The following is a 27,935-nucleotide window of genomic DNA, read 5'->3' as shown; positions in this document are numbered from 1 at the left end:
ACTAAATGGAAAAAAGCTTAATTTATATGAAAAGGAGAGTGGTTAAGAGCAAGGCTCTGGCGTCAAGACTACCTAGTTCAAATTCTTCTTGTTTATACTCTGCAGTAATTGACAAATCCTTTTTTATTTATGCAGCATGGTTACTAAATGGAAAGAAGTTTAATTTATATCAAAGGAGAGTGGTTAAGAGCAAGACTCTGGAGTCAAGACTACCGAGTTCAAATTCTAGTTCTATTACTTTCTACTAGCTCTGTGACCAACTTCCTTAATGATTTAATCTTTCTCAATCTAATTTTCCTACTGTAAAGTGGTACCTGTTGTGTATGTTTGTGGTGAGGATTAAATAAGATATTATATAAAGTGCTTATCATAATGCCTGGCAGACATAAGTGCACAATAAATTTTAGTAGCTATGGTAACAATTGGGATGATGTTATTAAGAAATCTAAGTGAAGATGACCAGTTCCCAATTGCACAAATTAATCAATTAGTCCTAGCTAATAATTATGTGTCAAGATTAGCGGTGGTTTTTATTTACTTCATTTTGCTTCATCTTTAATACCATGTCACAATAAAAAGGTCACCATTTTCTGTTCTTATTGAGCACAAAATGCTATGATCTTAATATGCTAACACTACCCAGGAAGTATGGAAATTTGAAGACAGATTTTCTTGTTAATAAAATAGGAGCTTTCTGCAGATGGTCTTAAGTTTAATTTTTTAGTAACTAACCATAATGACAAGCAAGATATCTAAAAAGGTTTTGTCTTTTACCCCCCTCAAAAGAGCGATCTTAATTTTGACCAGAAGGCATTGAGTTGAGAATGAGAAAATAATTTAACATATAAGAGATATTTCCTTTCAGACTATTTGCTTAAGATCTCTATAATAGGATTATTACCTCTAAGTGCAAAGTAAATACACATCTACTACTGTAAGATGGCTAAGAACAAACCAAAAAAAATTGATTCCTGAACATCTGAGATGTTTTTATGCTGCTGATATGAATAGAAAATAATCTCTATTTCTTCATAAGTACTAAATACTATTAGAAATCTGAAAAGCATTCAGAGATAAATACAAAATGTCTAGGAGTGGTTTGTATTTTATAAACATCCAAATATCTAACTAGTGAACTTCTCAGGTATTGATTTTGATAGACTGTTAAATATACATAAAGGAACTTTGTACCAAATAGTTTCTATATCTGAGGTAACTGTCCCTCAATGATCTCTCTCACTCCCTGGACCTCTTGTGCCACAGGGGTAATGCGTTAGTTTTTACCAGCAACACTGAAATACTTGATGGTAGGAGGGCAAAGGAGAGAAAGGAGATTAGTGGATATAGAGATTGGCTATTAGTGCCTACTATTGTCACTGTCTATATTCAAAATCAAAGTGAAAATACCTCCACAAAATGTTCATGTAAAGAAACTACATCTTCCTTTGCAAGGTCCTGAATATGTTTCTACCGTTCTTCAGGAGAGAAAGGGAAAAGAGAAAAAGAAAAACTAGAAGAAAACTTATTTGTTTGGAGTAGTTGCCTACAAAGAATCTCCTGAATGCAAGGAAACTTAGAGAATTTTCTTGTTATTAAATATAAAAAGGACTTGAAGCCTAATAAGGGTGTGATAGAAATACTGCCTTTTCAGGTTAATTTTCACAAAAAAGAACATGTTACACAACTGTATTTTCAATTTAGTTTTCCTCAAAATAAAAATATAATTTCAGAGATCACAAGAAAAAGTATATTTATTATTAATAAAAAAAGTTGAATAAAATGGTGTCACTCTTATATTTCCCTTTATCACAGGTCTTATACTTTAAAATATCTGCATAATCTTTTTGCATTAAAAATGTTTTCAGAATGAATACAGGTGAAGTAAATTTTTTAAAACTATTCATTATTCTTAAGAAGACAAGTTAAATCTGGATGTAATTTCTATTTTAGTGCTTCTTTCCTGACATGAGAACTTTGATCTTCCCATAGCTGTGCTGTTAAATAACTTGAGCAGAACATCAGGAGAAGGGAGGAAAAACAGGTTATTAAAACTTGTCTTAAGTGCTGTACTTTAAAGAGACTCCTTTAAAGGAATAAGTATGAAGTAGTGAGCAATAGGAATGATGCTAACTGCTCTTAAGTTTGAAGGCACACATCAATATAGGGAGGACAAATAAATTCCTAGTTCAAAGGACTAATCAAATCCACAATAAAAACTAATAAATACGACTGAACCTTATGACACCCAGGAATTCAAGTGAGCTTTAGTTGATAGTGAGAATAAATTAAATTCCCAAACATTTCCAATATTAGTATACAGCTGTACTCGGGGGGAAAAGCCTTCATTGTGCTTGCAATTACACTCAAGAACCAACCTCCTGAACATTTGTTATCTATTTACCTCTAGCTATTCTCTATTCTTCCACTATAAAACTAGTAACTTTGGTTTTAGGTAATGCTACAAATGAGATCACTAATCTGTCACTGAATGCTCTAGGTGTTAAAATTAAAGAAATTCTTTTTGACTTCTACACTATTACCAGAATCCTTCAACTGTGATGAGGCATGAATATAGAAGATAGTCTTATTCCTGAATCAATGATGCTTAGAAGAGGTGAAAGCATTTCCTTATACTATACAATCACTCTGACTCTGACTTTGAACACTTTCCCTGAAGAATTAGAAGAAAATAAAATTTTGTGAATCATATTAGAAATGCATTTTTTGTTAAATGTCTTCTTCCCTTCCTTGGGATACAAGCTCCTGGAGAACAAGGTCTTATCTTTGTGTCACATACGCCTAACAGACTACACGGCACAGAAGCAAGCCTTTTTTAATAGGTTCTGAGAGAATTATTGAATGTAATGAATTAACTTCTCTCCTGCGCATACAGCATAGTAGTAGTTTATGTACCATCCTTGGGAGAATTGATAAGACAGTCACTCAAATCATTTTCTGTATTCGACAGGTTAGATGAGGAACCTTGGCTGAGAAAAGCTAGATACAGTATATAAAATCACCCAAACATTGTGAGTTAACAAGTGAAAACATTATTACCTAATGTTTTGAAAGTCTTCTTTCTTAAATCCATTATTATTGCATAATTATCTATTCCAGTTTTAAATTCCTAGAAGACAAGGATCAATTCTTTCCAACTTTTGTAATTCTTATAAGGTCTAGGACACTGTGATACAGAGTTCAATTTAACTCACACTGTGTTTTACTAGTGGATTAAAACATACACATGCATACACACATTGCCTACCTAAACCAGATCCTAACCTACTGAATCAGAATCTCTGGGGATTGGGGCCAGGAATCTTTTTAGAAAAATCTCTATAGGTATCCAGGATTGAGGATCACTGAATTGAAAGGCATTCCTATTCCTATTGCTGGCTCTTCTAAACACAACCTGGTTGCCTCATCTCAGTCCCATTATCTTCATTTGAACCTTGCCTTTCAAATAACTTTGTATTCCAAGTTCTTTTTAGATGCCAAGTACTTAGCAAATAATGGAAAAAATGTCAATTTTAAAAGTTTATCCAAACATAAGAAAAGACAGTCTATAAGGAGGGAGAGAGAAATTTATCAAAAGGATCTCTAAAGAACTGATAATTACATAAATTATGGGGCAGCTGAGAAATGATACTCTCAAAGGAAAAACTAGAGCAGAGTAGAAAGCCACTTTAATCTTAACTATAAAGAATTATAAGATAACTAAATTTATTAGTTTTAGAGATGATGCTTTTAAGTTTCAAAAAATTCTTCTAGTTTTACTAAAAAAGATAAAATCAATAGGAGTAACTCGTCCTCATGAAGCCCTTGAAACATCAGGGAAAATAAATTAAGAAATAAATTTAGTATATGGAAAATTATTGAAATATCCCATACAGAAGGAATAGAAGTACATAATATATGATGTGAAAAAGCAACCGAAGCAGAGATGATAAATGATTTTGAAAAAAATCCATTCCTAAATAAAGGAAGAATGTGGAGTTCTACAAAAAAGCAGAACGGATGCGTAGCAGTGAGTTTAAAAGTCAGTTTAGGAGTAAACTGGACTGGACTGTGAGATAGCAAGGCATTTTCCTATTTAAGAGGTGTTTGGACAATACATAGGTTGATAGTTTTCTTGCAAATAAAATCTGATCAGGGTTACAAGACAACAGAGGAACAAGGCCACCAATTTATCAGATGCAGAGAAGTATAAAGGAGACAATGTGGGCCAATCAGTAAGTTACAAGGCTGAGTACACAGGAGATGAATGCAGTGTCTTAAGTTAATTAATGGGGCAGCCATGTCCAGCAAATAGGTAGAGGAGACATTAGTGAAGCAAACTCATTCAGCAGTCCAACTTGGTGGCACAAGGCAAGTGGAGATAGGTAGCAGAAGTGCTAAACAATCTGAACCTACTTATAATCTTACAGGCAGAGATTGGGCAGAGCCAGATCAGGCAGGCAGATGGCATAGCACTTGAAAGGCCATGGAACAGGAGAATGGTAGGAGAGGAGATAGACAACGCTGGGCAGTCTAAAATGCTAAAATAGCTGAAGGATATGGCAGTACCAGGGCATTTGCTGATGGACAAAGCACCAAAGAATGAAGAATGCAAATCATTCGGCAGATGAGTAAAATAGGGTAAAAAAATAGAGACAAAAATCAAAGGCAGTCAAAGCAGGAAGACAGAACAGCAAAGAAGCAACGGCAGATCCTCAGAAGCAGTTGGGTAGCACAGTGAAAAGCTATCAGCAGGGGAACAAAACACCATTCAGGAAAAGATGAGATTGAGAGTGAAGCAGTCCCCTGAATTGGGTGTCTTCCATCTAGGAAACAGTCATTGATAAACTGCATATGAAAATCCACAAGAGAACAGCACACAAATGGAAATAGCAAATGGATCTGAATTCTACTGCCCAGGGATACAGACTGACCCTAGAACAGATACATAACAATCCACAAGGAAATTAAACAGATGGGAAATATGGGTCCAAGCATTTTTTATGATGATAAAAGAAACCAAAACACTAAAAATTATTAATCTGAAAATGATTGGCTGGGATTGAAGTCTTCGCTTACCCCTTTCTGGAGCCCACAAAATGGGAATGTTGGGAATTTCTGCAGCAGAAAAACAGAAGAGAAAAGGGATGTCTGACTCCCAGTTTGAGGAAAGCAGGTCAAATTTAGGGCTGGTTCAGGGAAATAAGAACCAGCCTGAACCTTCTCCCTTCCTCAGAATCAAGCCATTTCTGAAGTTGGGGAAAGGTTTAGGAAGCCCTTACCCCATCATTTCCCACAACCTCCCCTTTCACACTTACCTCCAGTGCAAACAGTTTCCAGCAAGGAGGTACTTGGGAAAATTCACTCCCATGTTTATACCATGGCAAAATTTGAGGATGGCCAACTAATGGTACCTCCCGTGTAGGTCAGGTTTCTGATTCAGTGGGACCCCTTCCACCCTTTGTGAGTGAGCAGAGGGAATAGTTACTAGAAACTACCTACCTCTTTGAAAGCAGGTGAGAAAGGAGGCAGGGGCAGTAATACCAATAAATAAATAGTCATCCTAGTAAATGCTTTGGTGATCTCATCAATTGTCATGGAATTCCATTAAGATGTTGATGACTCTAAAAAATACTATCTCTAGCCCAGACTTCTCTGAACTCCAGATGCATATATGTAACTGCCAATTTAACATTCCACTTGGATATCTAAACGCAGTTCAAGTTTCCAAAGTAAAACTCCTGATATTCCTTCTCCATTTCAGTAAATGGCAACTCCATCCTTCCAACTGCCCAAGTCCAAATCCTAGGTCTTATACTTGACTTCTCTCTTTCTCTGATTCCATCCATTGCCTCTAACTTCAAAATATATCAGTAATGTATTTCCCACTACCTCCACCTCTACTATTGGTCTAAGTCACTATCATTTTTCACCTGGATTATTTCAATAGCCTCCTAAATGGTTTCCCTAAATGGTTAAAATGTAAGTCAGATCATGTCATGTCTCTGCTCAAAACTCCCCATTTTACTAAGGGTGACATACAGGTTCTACCAAATCCATGGATTGCTCCCTCTCCTCCTTTAGGTCTTCACTAAACGCCACCTTAGTGAAGCTTTCCTTGATGCCTTATATAAAATTAAAACCCTCTTTCCTGCCTGCACTACCTGTCTACCTTATAGTATAAGTACTTATCCATAGCACTTACCACTATCTCTAATACTACACATTTTACTTGTTTGCTTATATTTGTGTCACCCTAGTAAAATGTAAATTCCATAAAGGCAGGAACTTTTGACTTCTTTGTTCATTACTGTATCCCCAATATCTTGAACAGTGTTTGGCATATATATATATAAGCAGGCACTCAGGACATATTTGAGTCTATGAAGTGTTAATTTCTTGTGGGGCGTCTCCTTTTTCTGTCTTAAATTCTCAGAGCATTCTTCTGAAAGCCCATAAACTATGAGCTTTTGATTAACAGAGCAGATGCTAGTACACCAGAGGACAGGAAGGTTCTAAAATAGTGGTAGGCAAACTCAGCCAGGGGGACAAATCCTACCTGCTGCCTGTTTTTTGGCCTGGCCTGCAATCTAAGAGTGATCTTTCCATTTTTAAAAGATGGGGGAAAAAATCAAAAGAAGAATAATATCTCATAACGTGAAAATTATATGAAATCAAATTTCTGTGTCCATAAATGAAGTTTAATTAGGGCATAGGAAGGCCCATTCATTTATATTGTCTTATGGTGGCTTTTGTGGTACAGAATTGGCAGAGTTGAGTAGCTACGACAGAGACCATATAGCCCACAAAGCCTAAAATATTTACTATCTGGACCTCTAAAGAATAAGTTTACTGACCTCTGTCCTAAGGTATTTTATATTTAGAAGGCAAAGAGTAATAACTAAAGTATGAGCAATGTTAAACTGCAGCTTTTTTGTTAACGCTGTTGCTACTGTTGCCCAAAATACACCTATGAGAAAAGGTGCATTTACACTAGGATCTGTTTTCAATATTATATAGAAGCAGTCCTCTCATTCCTCTAAATATTACTTAATACTAATGGTGATAGTCATTTGTCTATCCACCTCATAGAGCAGCTCCATCTTAAGGGTAAGGGTACAGCTCAAGTAAGTTTTGAAAATGGCAAAAAGGAGGGAATGAGAAAGGAAAGTAAATGGAGCCCACAAATAGAACTCATATCAAAGTATCACATAACTAACCAAACCTCTAAATACCCTGTTTAACAATAGTGGGAAAATGGAATGATGTGAGTCTCTTTTGAACCTCATCAATAGGGCTATAGTAAAGTGACCTCGTCATAATGGGGGTCTCTTACCAATGTAGTCTTGAAGCATAGCAAACAAGAGGCACATTCTAGTGAAGATTCCATTATATTTAATCAAAACTAACAGTTATTTTCTCATTGGTTCAAATGCCTACATTTGAAAGTTATTTAAAAAATTTTCAAAACCCTATTCAAAATCACCTCCTAATAGAAACAGACTTATTTTCTCTTTACATAATGTTTCAACCTGAGGATTATTACATGCAAGGATATTACACTATATATGGAAAGTGGTGAAAAAGCTGAGGGGAAAACACTTAAATTACCCCAATGACATCCATCACTATAATGCTATCCTCAATCCTCACAGAGGAGTGTAATTTATTTCCTCTTCTATCAGTTGGTCCTTCCAGTACAATCAACTGCTTCTTCTGCATTGTTGCTTTTGACTTTTGGTCTCTCTGTCAGTGAAACTGACAACAGTTTATTTTCAAACTCCATGCTTGCAACAGTTTGACTGCTTCTTTCTTCTCAGCATCTTTTGAAGAAACTTGGATTTTTCTTGTACATTCTCATCCGTGTGTCTGTGATTAATGATTATCTGAAATGGTTACTCCCTCCATTAGACATTTGTCCTCTATTCTTTAATAGCAGCCATGTTCTTTACAAGTTCTAATATGAAGAAATAATACTGGTAAAATTATTAGAATCATTCCAAATAGTTTATTTTGTTATCTGAATCCACTTTCTGACTCCCTATCAGTTTCCTTTTATGGCAGATAGCATGAAGTCACAAATATTCTGCCTTTCTAATAGAGTGATATCATTCTAAGAAACTCGGAGGATTTGACAGATATAAATCCATTTGTTGTCATCTTATTACATTTTCTGTGAAAAGCAACATTAAGTTCATTTTATAGATGGAGATCTAATATAGATAGATGGATTTACATTCTTTATTTCAGACAATGAAGAAAGGGATATCCTGAAATCTTCATTCTTGCAACTATATCTCTAGATAAATATACTTTTAGCATTTTATCTTTGCAAAATATTTAATGATATTTTGTTGTTAATGTTTTAGCATATATTTTGCAAAACTAAAGTATTCTAGTATGCCAGCCTCGGTTCATTTAATGAGCAGGCTTGTAAGGGTGAGCTGGAAAGGCGATTTCAAGATTTTTTTCACTCCAATAAATTTAAGGTAAAAATCAACATTTAGAATGTCATCTCTGTTTCTTTTTCTTTTTCTACAACTATACCATTGTATACTTTAGGTCCTATCCTGCTTGATTTTTTCCCCAGAGAAAAGTTCTTTCAATATTTATTCAACCACTATCTACTTATTTTTTAAGTTAAAGCTCTTTCTATTTATATTGTAGGTAATAATAGACCATATTTATGTAGCAAATAAATACTGTTTTTAGTGTTATCTACATTAACTCACATAATATAACCACCCAAGAGGTAAGTACTCTTACTCTCTCCATTTTACACATAAGAAAACTGCGGTATACCAAGTTAAGTAAGTTGTATGAGATCACACACTAGTAAGAGGTGGATCTAGAATTCAAATCCAAGTAGTCAGTGCTCTTAACCAATATGTTATGTTGCCTCATAAGTAGTCATATGGGCAACACTACTTTTCTATTCAGAACTCTAATTAGACAGAGAACTTACCATAATAAGGATATTTGTACTTATTTGTATATTTATTGATGTGATCTCTCTTCCCCATAAGGGCCCCAAAAAGCTGAGTACATATTTTGGTACAGAGTAGGCATGCACTTAAGAAATATACTTAAGGGAAAATGAAGACAGCATTTTATTTATGGGTTCACCATGTATGAAATTTTTGTTTTTGCCTTATCCTCAAAATTCCAGCCTCAAGGAGCAATGTACTTTTCCCTCTTTAGTGTTGCTATCTGGAATAGGAGGCTTTAACATAACAGTTTTAAATGCAATGTCACTTATTGCTCTAATTACTTCATCTAAATGGTTTAAGTTTGTACCTGTAACTTTTGCACTGGTACCACTACATTAAGGAGCTTATCTTTTTAATGTATAACTAAAACTGAAGGTGAAAGTCTTGGGAAAGTCTGTGGCTGGTGGAAAAAATTGAATGCAAAAATAATACAAAAGTAAGTGGACTTCAGTGGAAAATGTAATACTTATCTTCAAATATTATCTTCAAACTGTCATGTAAAAGAGGAACTTACCTTCTTTTGTGCATCGCAAAGGGCAGAATTAGGACATTTGGGTAGAAATTATAAGGAGGTTAGTTTCAGTTTGATAAGTTTAGATATTCAAACAAATAGAGCTGCACAGGCAAAGAACTCAGATGGAGGAAGAAGGAACTGAGATGTGCAGGCAAAGGGTGGGAATGGTGAAAAGCGCAACCTAGGACAGTGAGCATAATGGCCTTGAAATTCTCCTCAAACTGAGATACTGTGATTTCTCTACAATTATATAGTTTGTAATTTTATATAAAATGCTAACCTAACTTGAGATACAGCACTGACAAAATCTATGATAAAAAAAATTCCTTGATGGTAAGATAAGTATTGATTGAAAAGGTTTCCAAACAACAAATGAACAAAATTGGAACTTGGTGCTTCACAGTACTTTAAATTTTATACACAAATATTGGTGTGGATAGTCACCAGGTTTGAAAATTAAATCAGGACTTAAAGAACAAAAACAAAGCAAAAAAACATGGCATAAAAATAACCTTCAAAAAGAATGACAGTCTTTCTGGGGAATGTGTTGATGTGCATTTGAATAAATGCCAATTCTCGAAATGGTCTATTTTTAGAGAGCCTTGAAATGATTTTACTGTGTGTACTAGTCGATAGCAGACTTGCGAATTCTGGCTTCTAAGGAATCTCTGAATAACGACAGTTACTGTTTTTCATCTCTACAGATGGTACTACGCTGGTTGTTCTACAAAAGAGATTAAAATAACAAAGGTCTAGTGTAGTGTATCCATCCTTCTACGTAAAGTGAATCCTCTGCTCTAGTAAGGAAGATTTGCTTAATTTTATCTTTCTCTGTAGCTTGATCATATATACCCCCTGCTTCCTTACTCTCATCAGTAATGTCCTCCTCTCTCCTAACCTGAATCCTATTTCTCTCCTTCAATTTTGGCTTAAATTTTACTTGTATAAAAATTTCACTGATGACTCAGCTCTCTCTTAATCTTTCCCTTCAAAGAAATCTTTCGGCCTCAACTGGCTGAACATTTTGATACCAGGTTATATTCCCTTGATTTGTCAGGTGACTATTTTAGGAGTACATATACTTTAGCATTTGCTCAATAAAGCCCAAGTTACTCGATAAATACTCATTAAACTGAACAAAGACTATAAATGTTGTTTTTGGCAAACAGGTAGGTCATAAGTGTGCCTACGCCCTGAGATAATTGGATAATGCAAAATAATTATAAACCCCAGATACAAAGTGAACCATTATTTAAAAGCTACCCTGCATGTCACATATCTGAGCCGTTTCAAGCAATATTCCAAGAATTTTAAACTACAGAGGAATTAGAGACCTAAAACAAAATAAACAGTTTCAGGCAGGATATCAGGAGGTAATTAATGAAACTGCACTAACAATCCACATTCCTCACATCATGTAGACTATAGAAATTCTTATTCTTGTTCCTTTACCCCACACCTTAAAGCAGTCATGGGAAAATGTTGACTTACATCTTTATTTTTTAGATATATTCACCAGGTATGCGAGTAGCTAATAACAGATACAACAAGTACAATGGTTAGTAGCAGAAATATTTGAGGCTACCATATCTAATTAGGGGTAATAGGTAACATTATTAATTAATGAGGAAGAAAAAGGAAAAGCACCTAGCATCTACAAAGGTGTCAGGCATTATACTAGATCCTTTTACATGCATTATTGTCACTTACTGGCTTGGATAGCCTTGGGCAAGTTAATTAATTGATCTGTCTCAGTTTCTCCATCTTTAAAACGGATATAACAATTGTACCTACCTCATACGGTTGTTTTGAAGGCTAAATGAATTAACGTATACTTAAAACAGCTCCTGACACATAGTAAAGGCTATATATGCGTTAGTTATTATTATTGGCTACTTTTATTATCTCAATTATTAGAAATAACAACCTTGAGAGGTGGGCACTAGCTAATTTAGCAGATGAGAAAACTGAGGTCTGAACAGGTCAATTTGCCTTAATTTCATAGCTAAGAAATTACGGGATTAAAACTCAGGTCTGTCTGACACTACAGAGTTAGTGTTTCCATTATATTATATTGCAACCCAGCATATTTAGATAAAGATAAGACATGGAAACATATGTGCCATGTACAGGAGTATTTCATAAAAATTACAGGAAGAGCTCCTTAAAATGGGATAAAATAGGGGCTGGCCCCAGGGCCTAGTGGTTAAGTTCAGTGCACTCCACTTTGGTGGCCCAGGTCTGGTTCCTGGGTGTGGACCTACAGCACTCAACAGTGGCCATGCTGTGGCAGTGACCCATTTACAAAATAGAGGAAGACTGGCAACAGATGCTAGCTCAGGGCTAACCTTCCTCAGAAAAAAAAAAGGCATAAACTATAACCCTTATCTGACCATAGAGGAGTGGTATGTTTTATTTAATCTAGTTTTAAATATTTCCAGTATAAGGCTTTCTAGTATTCTGCCTTCTTATCAATTTCATATTCTTGTTATCTTATTTATACAGAACAATGTTTTTTTATTTTTATTTTTTATTTTTTATTTATTTATTTATTTATTTATTTTTTTAAAGATTTTATTTTTTCCTTTTTCTCCCCAAAGCCCCCCGGTACATAGTTGTGTATTCTTCGTTGTGGGTTCCTCTAGTTGTGGCATGTGGGATGCTGCCTCAGCGTGGTCTGACGAGCAGTGCCATGTCCGCGCCCAGGATTCGAACCGACGAAACACTGGGCCGCCTGCAGCGGAGCGCGCGAACTTAACCACTCGGCCACGGGGCCAGGCCCTATACAGAACAATTTTAAGAAGTTTAAAATTCTAGTTCAATATGGTTATTTTTAGCTTTACCATGTATAACAGGTATTTTATTTTAGTCCATACAATTTTAGAACTATGAAATAAATATTCATAGGGTTCTAGAGTATCAGTATATGACATTTTGCCAGGGAAATAATCAATGTTTTCTAAAGAATATTGATATGTACTTGAAAACAATTATATAATTTAAGTGACCTATGTTAGTGATTAAATTTTCTTTCAAAAACAGAAATCATTAAACATTGTGTTTTTGCTGTGCTTCTGCTATAACGTAGGAGAATTTTTCTGATTGTTAAAATGGCCAATGCTAACTTTTAGGTGAAGCTGTTAAATGTCAGTTCTCACTAATTTTCGCAAGAGTCATGAATTGAGAATCATTAACATATATAGTCAGTAACTCAGGTCAATTACATCTCCTTCCTTTTACTTACACAGTATTCTTGTTTTTGAAGCATAATAATGTAAGGAAAAAATAATTAATGACTGCATAAAATGAAATCCAACTTATAGTACACTGATACCTAAAACTATGAAATACATAAATTTTAACAAATTGATGATAAAATAAATTTCATAAAATGAATATTTTTTCTTTGATTCAATATTTTTGTGAAAAAATTCCTAATAACCTACATGGAAAATATTTGTAGAAAGGCTTAGATAGTAATTTGTTCCAAAGAAATAGAAAGATTATAGGCTACAAACAGAATATGCCTTCTGGAATTCATAATCTTTTCCTAAAAATTCATCCTTTGTGCTAGATTTTGACTATTCTATCCTTTTCAGCATTGGTCATTTTATCAGATGCCTCTTCACTTCCATAAGGAACTACAGAACCCTGTTAAATGAATGTCCCTTATACCAAACTTATAGTTCCCTGAAAATTTTGCTATTCCTTTTGTTTGATTATTTCATAATGAACAATTATATCAGGACACTTTTGTTAGGAGGTGTTGCTAAGAACAACAGTTTTAAAAAAAAATTAAGAGAGATTTTACCTAATGTACAACAAAACCCATCAATTTGATCAATTTTGAAATTTCAAAATTTTATATATCATTTAGAATAAGGGATCTTTCATTTTTATTATGCTATACTGCCTACTGACACAATGGAACAATATATTTTATTAAGGCAGGAAAGTGTTTTCCTTTGTTCCTTCTAAAATTAAAAATTTAAGAAATGAAACCCAGCATTATTTCATACTATTAAAGAACAAAAGGTAAAATCCAATAAAATAAGTCAATAAAAAACGTGAGCAAAGATGACTTATTGTCATCTGACAGACCAAGAGTCAGCAAACTTTTTCTGCAAAGGGTCAGATGGTAAATATTTTAGGCTTTGCAGGCTATATGGTTTTGGTTGCAACTACTCAACTCTGCTGTTGTGGCCATAGGCAACATAAATGAGTAAGTGTGGTTGTGTTCCAATAAAACTTCATTAATGGACACCGAAATTTAAATTTCAAATAATTTTCATGTGAAACCCAATACTACTCATTCTTAGCTTACAAACTATACAAAAAAAGACGATAGACTGGATTTGGCCTACAAGCTGTAGTTTGCTGACTCCTCTGATAGATTATAAGAGTTTCTTGAGGATAGGAACTATGCCTTATTCATTTTCTAACTCCAGCACCCAACATGGCATTGGATACCTATTAAGGGTTAAAAATAAAAAGATTGATGAATGAATGAGTGGATGAAACCTAAGATGTACGCTAGGCTTTTATTTAACTCTCTAATTCATGATCAAAATAATACATTAGTTTACAACCCTTTATTCTGGTGTAGCCTAGTACTCAAAGTGCTAAAAATTATTTTTACCTTATAATTATTAAATAGCTTAATATTTTATAATTTCCCATAACATATAAGCAAACATTTCTTTGTAATTATTTAGCTGTTCTTTTTTAATGAATCTTAATCTTTTAGTCTCTTCTAGAATTTATGCCTAAAGGGCTTTGCACTTTACCTCACTTACACATTCTTGATTATACTTCTACTTTTTAAAAATAATAAAAGATTCTTTTGTAATAATACCTATTTTGGACACACATTATTTTTAAGTGACAATGGGACATGAAGAGATAAATAAAACTTTGTATAGCAATGAGTTCTTATGTTTCACAGAGTTTTATAAATACTAGCATTTCACGAATACCAACAGATTATCCAACCTTTATCAGAGCAAAGAAAATGCAATCTAGTCTTTAAAAAAAAGCTTTTTATATCAAAATAAAACACTAAAAAGTTGAAGAGTGTGGATTATTATGCTATTATATGTAAGCTTTGATAGTATCTCATGTTTAGAGGCAGGAGAAGGCCAGTAGGCAGGTGACTATCAGATTAAGCATATTCTAATATACAGGGCTTAAAAATAGACACAAATTCATAATTTAGGAAAATAAATTCTGATTGCCTTATTCCTATAAAATATGTAAACAGGATACACTTTGCTAAACTTGCTCTTCCATTTTTCTTTGATAGACCTGGGAAGAAATCTAAGTCTATTAAACTTCTCATTTTCTCTAGAGTTCATACCCATTGATACTAACTTTAGATTCCTGTATTTCATTTATTCTATTTATCAATTTCCCCCTTCATTTTTTTCTAACACACACATTCCACAAACAATTGTCCCTTGTGTTTATAGATCAAAACTAATTATTGACAATTACTGACTGTAAAAATATTAGTACCTTAAAAGAGAAGTTTTACATTATTTTATCTCTACCATTAATTAATATTATATATATATAAGTCAATAACTTCTGACTCTATTTAAAAATATTTGTAACCCTAAGTTGTAGATAGGTAAATGTGGTCTAGAAATAGTTTCCTCTCATCTTAGGCACAATTATCTAAGACAAACAGGTTAAAGACAAATAACTACATTATTATAGGCCCAAAATTCTATTTCTGGATTCTTAGCTGACATCCCAGTGTTGTATTTTAGACATTATAAGAACTGCAACTATTTAGGGTATAGAGGAAATGGGAAATTAGTAGAATTATTTGGGGTGGCCTTATATTGCTTTTATGCATATACAGTTTTCAAAGGCTTAACAGTCCTACAGACTTTTGCTGTAGATAATCATACCATATGTATTTATATAGATATGAAGTGAGGTAAATCTATTAAAGATCAAGAAATTCAGGATCAGGTAAGTTACCTGTTTGACATATTTATGTACATTTTAAACTCATTTAAAAAAAACCCACCTGAACACAATTTACCCAGGTAGTAGCTATAGGTATATATGAATATAAGAATATAAGAGGATGTCTAAGGTTTTCAGGTAACTGAAAAAAACTTCAATTAGGAATACAGGACTTCTCAATTTCTGATATAATGAAACATACAAGGCTGTGGAAAGAGAGAGACTCCTGTCAACTAACAGTATCAAAAAGGGGGGAGGATAAATAGATATTAGAATGGTAGAATTTCAAGACCTCTGATTTATATGGGGATGGAAAAGATAAAATACAAAGTGTACTATATCAAAATTAAAAAATAATTTAACAAGGGGCTGGCCCCGTGGCCGAGTGGTTAAGTTCACGTGCTCCGCAGAAGGCGGCCCAGTGTTTCATTGGTTCCAATCCTGGGCATGGACATGGCACTGCTCATCAAACCACGCTGAGGCAGCGTCCCACATGCCACAACTAGAAGTACCCACAACGAAGAATATACAACTATGTACCAGGGGGCTTTGGGGAGAAAAAGGAAAAAAAATAAAATCTTTAAAAAAGATAACAATAATTTAATAAGACTGTGAAGATTTCATGGATATATTTTAAATCCAGTGTAACACTGTTTTTGTCCATTTGGTAGTTACACACAAAAAATACTACCAAATTTGTCCACTTGGTAGTTACGTAGCAACTAATAATAAAAAAAAAAAGTAAGGGGCCAGTCCAGTGGCATAGTGGTTAAGTTCACACACTCTGCTTTAGTGGCCCAGGATTTGCAGGTTTGGATCCCGGGTGCAGACCTACACACTGCTCATCAAGCCACGCTGTGGTGGCATCCCACATAAAAAACAGAGCAAGACTGGCACAGATCTTAGCTCGACAACAATCTTCCTCAAGCAAAAAGAGGAATATTGGCAACAGATGTTAGCTTAGGTCCAAGTTTCCTCACCAAAAAAAAAAAACCCTTATAAGTTAACCCTTACATAGCACTTACTAAAATGCCAGGGTTCTCACTGAATCCTCTCAGACACCCTGGTAGGTAGGTACTTCTGTTTCCCTCATTTTATGGGAAACTGAGGCACAGAGTGGTTTAACGACTAGTCTATAGTCCTCATGCTAGTAAACAGCCGAGCCAGGATTCAAAGGTTTCAATTTTCAACCTAGCATTTTGGTATTAACTTGAAGCTCCACAGAATACAAAATACTTAACTTTGTGATGCAAATTATTTCCCCACAATTAAAAATAATGTTGTTTATTGGTTATGAATGAATTCTATGGTAACATTTTTTCTACTTTTTTGATATAAAAATAAGCAATATGAAAATATCAAATCATCACACAAAAAACAGGGATATATAAACCTGAGGTCATTTACTCTCAAACATCTACCACAACACCCAAACTCCAAAAATCAATGTCTTCACAAGATAAGCATTTCTCTTATAAACAAAACAAAACACAAACACATCTCTACAGGACATGGCTTCCCTACAATTATACTTTTAAAGTTAGTCTCAAAGTTTAAAAGAAATGTAAAAATTGGCCAAAGGACTCAGAAGCTAAATAAATTATGTAAGGATGACTTCTTTTTTAAATAGTTGGAGTTAATTTCTCAATACAACTCTATTGTGACTGCTTTAAAAGCAAAACCAATTTATTTATAAGCCTAATTATAATAATATCCAAAAACCTTCTGTGCTATAAATTTTACATAGAAGAAAGGAAAATATTTTAAAACTTGTTTAAAAATTTGCATTTTCACACAATAGAACAGTGGTTCTCAAAATGTGGAAGTATGGTCTATGGGCCACAGCAACATCTACATCACCTGGGGCCTTGTTAGAGATACAAATTCCTAGGAGCCAGACTTTTGCAGATTTATTGAATCAGTAACTCTGTGGGTGGATCCTGGGAATCTGTTTTAACAAGCCCTCTGTCTGACTGTGGTGCAGGCTAAACTTTGAAAACTACTACTGTATACTAGAGTAAGAAGCACAATAATTATTTAACAGATGCAGAGCAAAAGTATCTTGCTGTTAATAAGATAGTAGTTACAATAGTATACTGATTTGAAAATAGGACATAGTTAACATGAAGCTGAAATTCAGCCAAGAAACATTTTTTTGAGAAGTAAAGGAAACAATGTTACAAGTGGTAATATAAGTTTGCATATGACTCTGAAGTGACACCTCAAGTTTATGGTTTTCTTAAAAAGAAAGACTTTTTCCCCTGTATAATGAACACTGCCTACTCTTCATTCTTTCCCTAATTTTTCTCCTTGTGCAAAGGCTGAAGATGATTCTTGTGGCATGAAGCCTAGATATTAATTCTGCTCTTTGGCTTACTAAATTCTGTACTTAAATTCTCATTTAAAATTATGGAATATATAACTCTTTCTCATCAAAAGTACTATAAAACTGGTATAAATATTCTATTACAGTCATACAACTGTGCTTTGAAACCAATGAGAAGGGTATCTCAAGAAAAGAGAAATCAGAAATGTTTGAATTACATTAACAAAGTAATCAGACCAGATGCCATGGCTAAGAGTCAGAGTTCTGCCATCACTTCCTTTGGCAATATGTCTGAATTTCAGCTGAGACCACAGACCACTGAGCAAATGCAGTATTACATTCTGGACCAGCTAAACCTTCCTCATATTATACCATTTCTAGTTTAAGACCAAAGAAAAAAAGTCAAGAAACATTTTTTTATATAATAATTCTCCCACAGCAACTTTTTCACATTCTTAGAACCACAAATCACTTGCTCTGCCTAGCAAAATTATAAAAATAATATAAAAAAGTAAGAAGGATTAAAAATAATATGAATAGTCTACTCCTTGAATATAAGAAAGGCATATACTATCTCACCTCTGGAGTAACATCTCGTGGTGCAAACCCTGTTCCTCCAGTTGTTAATATCAAATTAAGTTCCTTTTCATCACACCAATCTATCAGGGTTTCCTGAAAGAAAACAATAATATTGTCACAGCAGAAGGACTTGCCTGACTGCTCAAAACATTCAAGTACTCAAATATTTCATATGCAGTAAGGAAACAGAATCTTTTCTACAATTAACAGGAAAATTTTGAAGCACAATTCATGGAACAGCTTCACTGTTGATCAAAACACATTGCAGTTTTGGGTATTTCTTTTATTCATTACAGAAAATGAGGGCGCAAGCACCAAATTCTTGAAAGTAAATGAAACACAGGAAATACCACAAATAAAGAGTTTATCATTAATGTTTATTATGTACTTATATCACATATCTGATGCTCTTTTCAGCCATTCAAAACATATTCAGGTTAAAAACAACCTGAGTACTACCTAGATGTTAATTATATGATCTCACTACTTAATAACTACACCAATCCTGTCAGGTAAATATTCATACTTCAACTTTATATTCAAGGAAACAGACTCATTCATTTTTTCATTAATGGGTTTAAAGAGATCAAGAAACATACCTGCACATGGGCTCACAGACCTGAAGGAGGAGAGCTAGGATTCAAACCAGATCTGTTGGACCTTCAAGATGTTCCCTATATTCTGCCTGTCATTGAGCCAAGATTTTCTGCTAAGTTTCAAGTTGTTTAGGAAAATTTTACATTTTTCAGGATTTATTTTACATAGTTGTCTTATTTCCAGATAAGACAACTGAAGCACAAAAGTGGTTAAATAATTTACTCAAAGTTACCCAGCTAGTTTGTAAAGAAGTGGAACTAGGACTCTGTTTGCTTAATCTATTGTTAATTCTATTCATCCACCCCACATTTTAGCTATTTACTAGAAAGGACTATTAAGCACTCATTTAAATTGTAATCAAAAACTAGCTTTGGTATTATATTGTTTCATTATCTTTTTACAATTCAGATCCAAAATTTAACAATACAAGTATATAATTTAGTTGCTGATAACTAGATGTGATACAGTAGCAGGCTGATAACTAGATGTAAAATACAGTGCCCTCAGTTCTTCAAATTTATCAGTGACACAAAATGAAGGATAATTATTTAGAAGGGCAAATTCAGGATCTAAACATGACTTTTTCCCCTATCTTCTCACATTTTTATTTCATCCTAGTATCACAGGAATGGAGAGCCCAAAGCTCCAAATGAAGGAAATTTTTTTCTGTGCTATAATTAATGAATGACACCAATTTTTTTTTTTTTTTTTTGCTGGGAAAGATGCACTCTGAGCTAACATCTGTTGCCAATCTTCCTCTCTCTTTTTTTTTCAACTCTCCAAAGTCCCAGTACCTAGTTGTATATTGTAGTTGTAGGTCCTTCTAGCTCTTCTATGTGAACTGTCACCACAGTATGGCTAATGACAAATGAGTGGTATGGTTCCATGCCCGGGAACTGAACCTGGGCCGCCAAAGGGGAGCGTGCTAAACTTAACCACTAGGCCATCAGGGCTGGCTCAAACTATTTTTAAAAAGACATAAATTGTATTACAGACAGCTAATCTTCAACAAAGGAGCCAAGAATATACAATGGAGAAAGGAAAGTCTCTTCAATAAATGTGCTGTGAAAACTGGACAGCCACATGCAAAAGAATTAAAGTAGACCATCAGGGCCAGCCCTGTGGCCGAGTGGTTAAGTTCTTGTGCTCCACTTCGGTGGCCCAGGGTTTCGCTGGTTCAGATCCTGGGCGTGGACATGGCACCGCTCATCGGGCCATGACGAGGTGGCGTCCCACATACCACAACTAGAAGGACCCACAACTAAAAATTTACAACTATGTACTGGGGAGAGTTGGGGATAAAAAGCAGAAAAAAAAGAGAAGAAGATTGGCAACAGTTGTTAGCTCAGGTGCCAATCTTTAAAAAACAAAAAAAGAAAGAAGACCATTATCTTTCTCCATACACAAAAATAGACTCAAAATGGATCAAAGAATTTAAGGTAAGACCTGAAACTATAAAACTTCTGGAAGAAAATATAGGCAGTACACTCTTTGACATCAGACTGAAAAGGATGTTTTCGAATACCATGTCTGCTCAGACAAGGGAAACAAAAGAAAAAAGAAACAAGTGGGACTTCATTAGACCAAAGAGCTTCTGGAAGGCAAAGGAAACCAAGATCAAATGAAAAAACAACCCACCAAATGGGAAAAAATATTTGCAAATCATATATCTGACAAGGGGTTAATCTTCATAATATATAAAGAATTCACACAAATGAACTACAAAAAAACAAACAACCTAATCAAAAAGCGAGCAGGGGATATGAACAGATATTTTTCCAAAGAAGATATCCAGGTGGCCAACAGACACATGAAAAGATGTTCAGCATCTCTAATCATCAGGGAAATGCAAATCGAAACTACAATGAGATATCATCTTACGCCTGTTAGAATGGCTATAATCACCAAGACAAAAAACAACAAATGTTGGAGAGGTTGTGCAGAAAAGGGAACCCTCATCCACTGCTGGTGGGAATGCAAACTGCTGCAGCCACCATGGAAAACAGTATGGAGACTTCCCCAAAAATTGAAAATAGAAATACCCTATGACCCAGCTATCACACTATTGGGTATTTATCTTAAAACCTTGAAATCAATAATAGAAAGAAACTTTTGCACCCTATGGTCATTGCAGCATTATTCACAATAGCCAAGACAAAGAACCAATCCAAGTGTCCATCGATTGATGATTGGATAAAGAAGATGTGGTATACACACACACACACACACACACACACACACACACACACACACACACACAATGGAATACTACTCAGCCATAAAAAAGACAAAACTGTCCATTGGCAACCACATGGATGGACCTTGAGGGCATTATGTTAAGCAAAATAAGCCAGACAGAGAAAGACAAACACCATATGATTTCACTTATATGTGGAATATAAACAAACTTATGGACAAAGAGAACAATTTAGTGGTTACCAAGAGGAAGAGGGGTGGAGGGTGGGCACAAGGGGTGAAGAGGCACTTACATGGTGTCTGACAAATATTAATGTATAACTGAAATTTTACAATGTTATAAACTATTATGACCACAATAAAAAAAAAAAGATATAAATTGTAGACTACTGAGAGCCAGAAAGCTCAAACACACACAAATTAATGAGTATTATAATAAAAGTAATATTGAGGTGGTTTCACAACCAAACTTAAAATTTCCACTCTCTGTGCTTTTATCCATTTAAAAAGTAGGAAAGTGTAAAGACTCATCATTCTAAGTAGTTATTATTATTTCTGATCTATAAAAAAGCATAGTTGATACCACAACTCAGCAATGAGATTAACTGATCTTGTCCTCCCACTAATGGATGCCAGAACACTAGATTTCTTTGTAACATTCCTAAACACACCATCTCAGTACTGGATTGTCTGTGCCACAGCTGTCTCATCTCTGACCACACTCTATTTACATTAGATCTTGACAAAAAGTGATATGAAATCGAAGTTGTATCAAAAAAATACCTCAAGCAATAAAAAAACTATATATCAAATACAATTTTCAGTATTTTCAAGAGCAAGGGGGCATTCAAACTTTTCAAATTTTAAGATGCTAATAAAGATAGTCAAAATAGTTCCTTTACATTGAAGAATGCTACTGTTTGGCAATAGGCAATACCTCCTTATAACATAATTCACCTGTTCATTAAGTAAACATTTACTAAGTACCTACACCATGTATTAGGTATTAAAGAGTTAAAAAAATAAATGAAAGACTGACCCTGACTTCAAAGAGTTCACAGTCAAGTAATGGTTCTCAACTTTGGTTGTACACTGGAATCATCTGTGGGACTTGAAAAAATACTAATGCTTGTGTCCCATCTCTGGGGTGCAGCCTGGGCACTGGGACTTTTAAAAGCTTCATAGGTGATTTTCAAATGCAGCCAAGCAATTGAGAACTATTAATATAAAGAGACAATTTGTTCAATTACCTGAAAGTGAATTTCACAGCTAACTCAACTGGGTGAGCCCACAAAGATGTTATGAGCTTAAAATTAGTTGCACCATAAGAATATTACTTAAATTTTTCTATTCCCAGATTGGATAACTGGTAATACCTACCCTATAGACTTTTTCATTTAAACAATATTTGATATCTTGAGCTCAATTAAGGACTCGTTCAAGTATTTGGGAAGTACTATTTTGTTGTCTAAGTAGTTGCATGATGTGCAACGGTTTTTCATTTGAGCAAAAGTTTTAGTCAGGCTTTTGGACTTTTAAGACAAAATAGCAATCCTATCATTTACTCACTTGGTTTCCAAAACATAAGGATTCTCCCTCAATCACCAATAAAATACAAGTATTCCAGGCACCTAGTAGTCATATATTTACTTAACTCAATTCATTTATTTAACAAGAAAATATCTCAGAGTATACTTTTATTCAGGCATTTCATTAGATAACAGGGATAGAAAGATGAATAAAGCATGGTCCCTTGTCTCAAAGATTCAGTCATGTAGAGGAGCCTGAATCTATAGTTGTCTAGACCCTTGCTACTAAAACTATGATCTGAAGAATAGCAGCATTTGTATCACCTGGGAGCTTGTTAGAAATACAGAATCTCATGTCCTATGCAAGACCTATTGAATCAGAATCTGCATTTTTAGAAAATGCACTCCCGAAAGTGATATACATGCACATTAAACTAGACTAAATATGCTTTCTACTATGTACTACTCTAGATTTTCTGAGTCTTATTTTTCTACCATGTTAGACCACCTGCAAGCAATTTATCTTACCAGATTTGTTCCTGCATAGGTAAGATCCCTTTGATTCTGAGATACAACTTAATATTTGGCTGCCTCTACCAGGCAGGATACAACTGAGCGCTTTTGCATGAAGCACCTTTATTTATTTATTTATTTTTGGAGGAAGATTAGCCCTCAGCTAACTACTGCCAGTCCTCCTCTTTTTGCTGAGGAAGCCTGGCTCTGAGCTAACATCCGTGCCCATCTTCCTCTAGTTTATACGTGGAACGCCTACCACAGCATGGCTGCCAAGCAGTGCCATGTCCGCACCCGGGATCCGAACCAGCGAACCCCGGGCCGCCAAGAAGCAGAACGTGCGAACTTAACCGCTGCGCCACCGGGCCGGCCCCGCATGAAGCACCTTTATGAAAAATGCCTTTGCATCTATGGCAAAACTGAGGCTGGAAATGTCTACTTTAATGAGTAATTTTCCCTTATGTTGAAGGTATTTCTTTAAAAATTTACTTCCTTGAACTTCCAGGTTAGCACAGTAGAATGAAGTTGTATTGTAGAATTTCCCCCTCTCAACATCTAACAAAAATAAGCAAAAAAGAGTAAAAACTAGAGGAAAAAATCTCCATGAGCAACAATCAAATAAGAAAAATACATAGCTTCATGTCATAAATCTCCAAAGTTGGGTGGTCAAAGACAGAAATGAAACATCTTTGAGAAGCATAATGCAGCATGGTGAGGCTCCTAATGCTGCTTTTGCTCCCAAAGAAGTCATACTGATGAATTATCAAAATCCTAAAAAATCTCACTAATACCTTCAATTCTAGAGAGATACAAACTGAAAGAGACTTCTCATCTTTTTCATCTTGTAAGCAGCTGCTGTGAGAAAGAGATGAAACAAGTGGCTGACTCTGTGATCAAGATGAAGGTTACAAGAACAAATGCATACTGAATTGGGGAACTAATCTGAAACCTAGTGATACCTCCACATAATAAAGAGTGAAATGCTTATCTAGATAGAAAGACTCTAATGTTGGATATTTAATAAAATCTTAAGGGACAAAGCCAAGCATTCCAACAAAGATTATATATTGTCTTTGGTTTCTTCCTTCCTCCATTTTTCTCTGTGCAAGTCTGTCCAGATCTGATAGTCTGGGTTTACTTTATCTTTCTTTCTCTATCTCTGCAATGATTTGTGAAATAAGCTCAGTTTGAGGACTGGATATTATTCAATCAGGTGTTTGTTTTTAATAACCATATAATGAACAGAAATCTGAAGGTAAGGAGAGAGTAGATAAAAGGAAATATAGCAGTGCTTATATCCTTATCCTTCATGGCAGGGATTCAACCAATCCTGTCTGAGCTTTAAGATAGTTAAAAATATTACTGTAACCTATTAATGATTTTCCTATTTTTTTAACTTTAGAGATATCTCTGTTTACCACATAAAATGCCTTATAATAAGCTTTTTTGTTCACTTTCTTTTTCTTCTGTTTAAATGAAATAAAATGCTATTCTGTGCTGGCTTTCGAGAATTATCCTAATTTTGTTTAGCTGTCTTTCACTCAAGCATCCATTCATTTTTCTATCTATAATATAGGCAAAGAAAGTTGTTGGAATGCTTTACAACTAATCTTAATAATGGTTATTCCTGGGCAATTAGATTTGTAGTGTATTTTATTTTTTACTTCCTTTTTATTTTTTTTCGATTTTTGGAATTATTTATAATTTGCATGTATTAAAAAATAAAGAGATTTTAAAAACTGAATTTTCTGGTATTTGTTCTTCATTCTGATAAGCCAATACCATGCTGTCTCATTTTCAGCAAGCTCAGAAACAAATTTTGTACTCAACAACTAAGCATATACTGCTGTGGTAGATTAAATATGGCCACATATACTTTATAAATTCTCCTGTCAAAGGGTGGAGTCTATTTCTACAACCTTTGCATCTGGGTTGGACTTGTGACTTTGAATAATCGAATGGGGCAAGAGTCAGTGCGTGTGAGCTCTGAAGCCTAGGTAATTAAAAGGCCTCACAGCTTTCCCCCTTCACTCTTGGTAAACTTCTATTATCATGCAAGGAAGCCTAGGCTGAATCATGGAAAGATGAGAGTACCTGTGGAGAGACAGGTCTAGCAGAACAGACAGCATGAAGGCCCCAGACATCTGAGTGAGGCTACTGTAGATTCTCCAGCCCTGGCTGAGCTGACAAATTGTTTCAGCCACATAAGTAACCCCACGTAAGACCAGAAGAAGATACACCTCGCTGAGCCCAGAAAACCCACGCATTTGTGAGAAATGATAAATTGTTGTTGTTTTAAGCTGCTGCTTTGTGGTGGTTTTCAATGCAACAATACAGTACAGATATAACTACTTTCATAGTTAGCATCTATGCATTCTCTTCTTTTTCTAGCTTTATTTCCAATTTATATTTTATTAGTTATAATTTTACACATCCTTTATAATAAACTTCAAAACAGCTTTGAAAGCAAACAATGCGAGTTACATTTCAATAAATTGGCATACAGTTGAAGGAACATGATTATATTATTTAATCATTCAGTTTAAGAAACATTCCAGTGCCTAGTATGTGCTAGGAAAATGTGGGAATGAAAAAAAATCATGGCAAATGTCCTTGATGTCAAAAGCTCAGAGGCATGAACAAAGTAACGTGGTGTATCAGTATATCATGTTTAGTGCTATGAAAGAGATATGCCCAGATAAGAACTGTTTTAGAGATATTATATGTATTTAAGAATATATAACATTTTCTTGACCTTGGCCAGAATGAAAACCATCAATAAAGAGATTTTTAACAATATTTTTCTCTTGCCCAGAGTAAAGAATCGGATAAAGAGAGAAATAGGACACTAATAGAGCTAAGAGGAAGTAAGTTCTCCGCATCCATTTGGAGTCTCATACTCATCTATTATAATACATTTTTTCTTTTCTCTACATTTATTGATGGAAACATGAATCACTGAATTAAGAGGACCTCACCAATATAAAACCATTTGAGAAATGTCACATTTTTGTTTAGTCTATTAAAAAATTCTGATATAACCACCTAACAAATTACTATCTATACTTAATGCGACCGAGTTTTAGGGTCATCTCAGTCAAGTCTCCTCTGATTCCTCCAGGCAATTTGTTCCCTGTGCGTTCCCAGTCATTCTTTCGGAATAGCACTTTGCACATTTTACTGAAATTTACTTGTTTACATGTCTCTTCCTAAGAATGGTCTCCAAAATTTTGATCATGCATCACTATCAGTAAAACAATTTCTGAATGTTATCATCATATACCACTGGACTAAAACATTTAGCATATCACAGAAATAGAAATTCTAAAAGATGAGATAAAGATACAATATTTAAAATAATTTTTCATTTTATTTTACTAATTAACTGTGCAAAAATGTTCTTCTCACTAATTGTTTTATAAGAGCAATGTGCTTGAATATGTATTATTTTAGAAAATCTTGGTTTGATACTTTGTGATATAGTAATTAAAAAGTAAAAGACAGTTTGGAAGGATAAATAGACTAAAGTGGAAGTATAATATTAGCTATACTTAATAAATTACTAAACATTAATTTCCAATTTCATCTACCTACATGCAAATGACTTTTTGAAAGGGGGCAAGTCAATTTCCATCTTTCATGATATTAATTAGTTGCTCTTAAAAAATAATTGTGGGGCCGGCCCAGTGGTGAAGCAGTCAAGTTCGAGCGCTCCACTTCAGCTGGCCATGGTTTGCCGGTTTGGATCCCGGGCCCAGAGCTATGCACTACTTACCAAGCCATGCTGTGGCAGGCAACCCACATACAAAATAGAGGAAGATGGGCATGGATGTTAGCTCAGGGCCAATCTTCCTCAGCAAAAAAGAGGAGGATTGGCAGCAGATGTTAACTCAGAGCAAACCTTCCTCAAAAGAAAGAAATAATTGGGAGGCCAGCCTGGTGGCGCAGTGGTTAAGTTTTCACATTCCACTGCAGCAGCTGGGGGTTTGCTGGTTTGGGTCCCGGGTGCAGACCTACACATCACTTATCAAGCCATGCTGTGGCAGGTGAACCACATATAAAATAGATGAAGATAGGCACAGATGTTAGCTCTTTGCTGAGGAAGATTGGCAGTACATATTAGCTCAGGGCTAATCCTCCTCAGAAAAAAAAAAAAAAGAAAAATATAATTGGAAGATGTTACTTTTTAAATATTTTTAACAAATGAAAACCCAGTAAAATTCTTTAAATGGAGGATTTTAAAATGGGTTAGAATTTTGTTTCCTAGTTTTAAGTGTGCAGTTATTAGTTTTTATAAATGACACAAATATCATTTCCACTAACAAAATAACATAATCAAAACAATTTTAAGTATCCAAGAATCTAAAGCATGCTTTTATATTTTAGGAAAATTTTCCTAAGATTTTCTTTCATGTCTTTTTTCCAAGTTGTCTCCCGAATTAATTTAATTTTTCACATTTTTCTAGGCAGATTCTCCCATTTCTTGTCCATTAGTCTCATCTTACCTGTATTCATGTATTATTGGGACCAGAAATCTCTCTCTTGTCCTTTTTGGCTTTGTCAATCTATTCTAAATCACTCTAAAATTAGCATCCTAAAAATAAATTTCCTTAAAACTTTTAAAAAATAACTTTTCTCCACTGGAGAAAATACCAACACATTTTCTAAATATTTGTTAATGTAATTAAGGCTTTCACTAAGTTATTCAAAAAGTAGGT

At 34.6% G+C, this 27,935-nt stretch overlaps 1 protein-coding gene across 28 annotated transcripts in view; it reads right to left on the bottom strand.

The window, feature by feature from the left end:
- The window catches only part of GPHN (gephyrin), a 578,713-nt gene that overhangs the window by 295,971 nt on the left and 254,807 nt on the right, over positions 1–27,935 (bottom strand). For 14 of the 28 annotated variants that reach the window (XM_014860909.3, XM_014860913.3, XM_070513810.1 and 11 more), the window contains 2 exons: positions 18,383–18,475; positions 5,077–5,115 (listed from right to left, as the gene is read on the bottom strand). The exons of 2 other annotated variants lie outside the window; for them this stretch is intronic. In XM_014860909.3, the coding sequence (XP_014716395.1) occupies positions 5,077–5,115; positions 18,383–18,475 (132 nt within the window). The remainder of the gene's footprint in view (positions 1–5,076; positions 5,116–18,382; positions 18,476–27,935) is intronic. 12 more of the 28 variants (XM_014860911.3, XM_014860917.3, XM_014860918.3 and 9 more) reach the window with 1 other exon arrangement.

The sequence above is a fragment of the Equus asinus genome, chromosome 7, assembly GCF_041296235.1.
Source record: "Equus asinus isolate D_3611 breed Donkey chromosome 7, EquAss-T2T_v2, whole genome shotgun sequence".
Lineage (NCBI taxonomy): Eukaryota > Metazoa > Chordata > Mammalia > Perissodactyla > Equidae > Equus > Equus asinus.
Note: the sequence above shows the minus strand (reverse complement) of the source record. Positions and strands in the feature narration are given on the sequence as shown.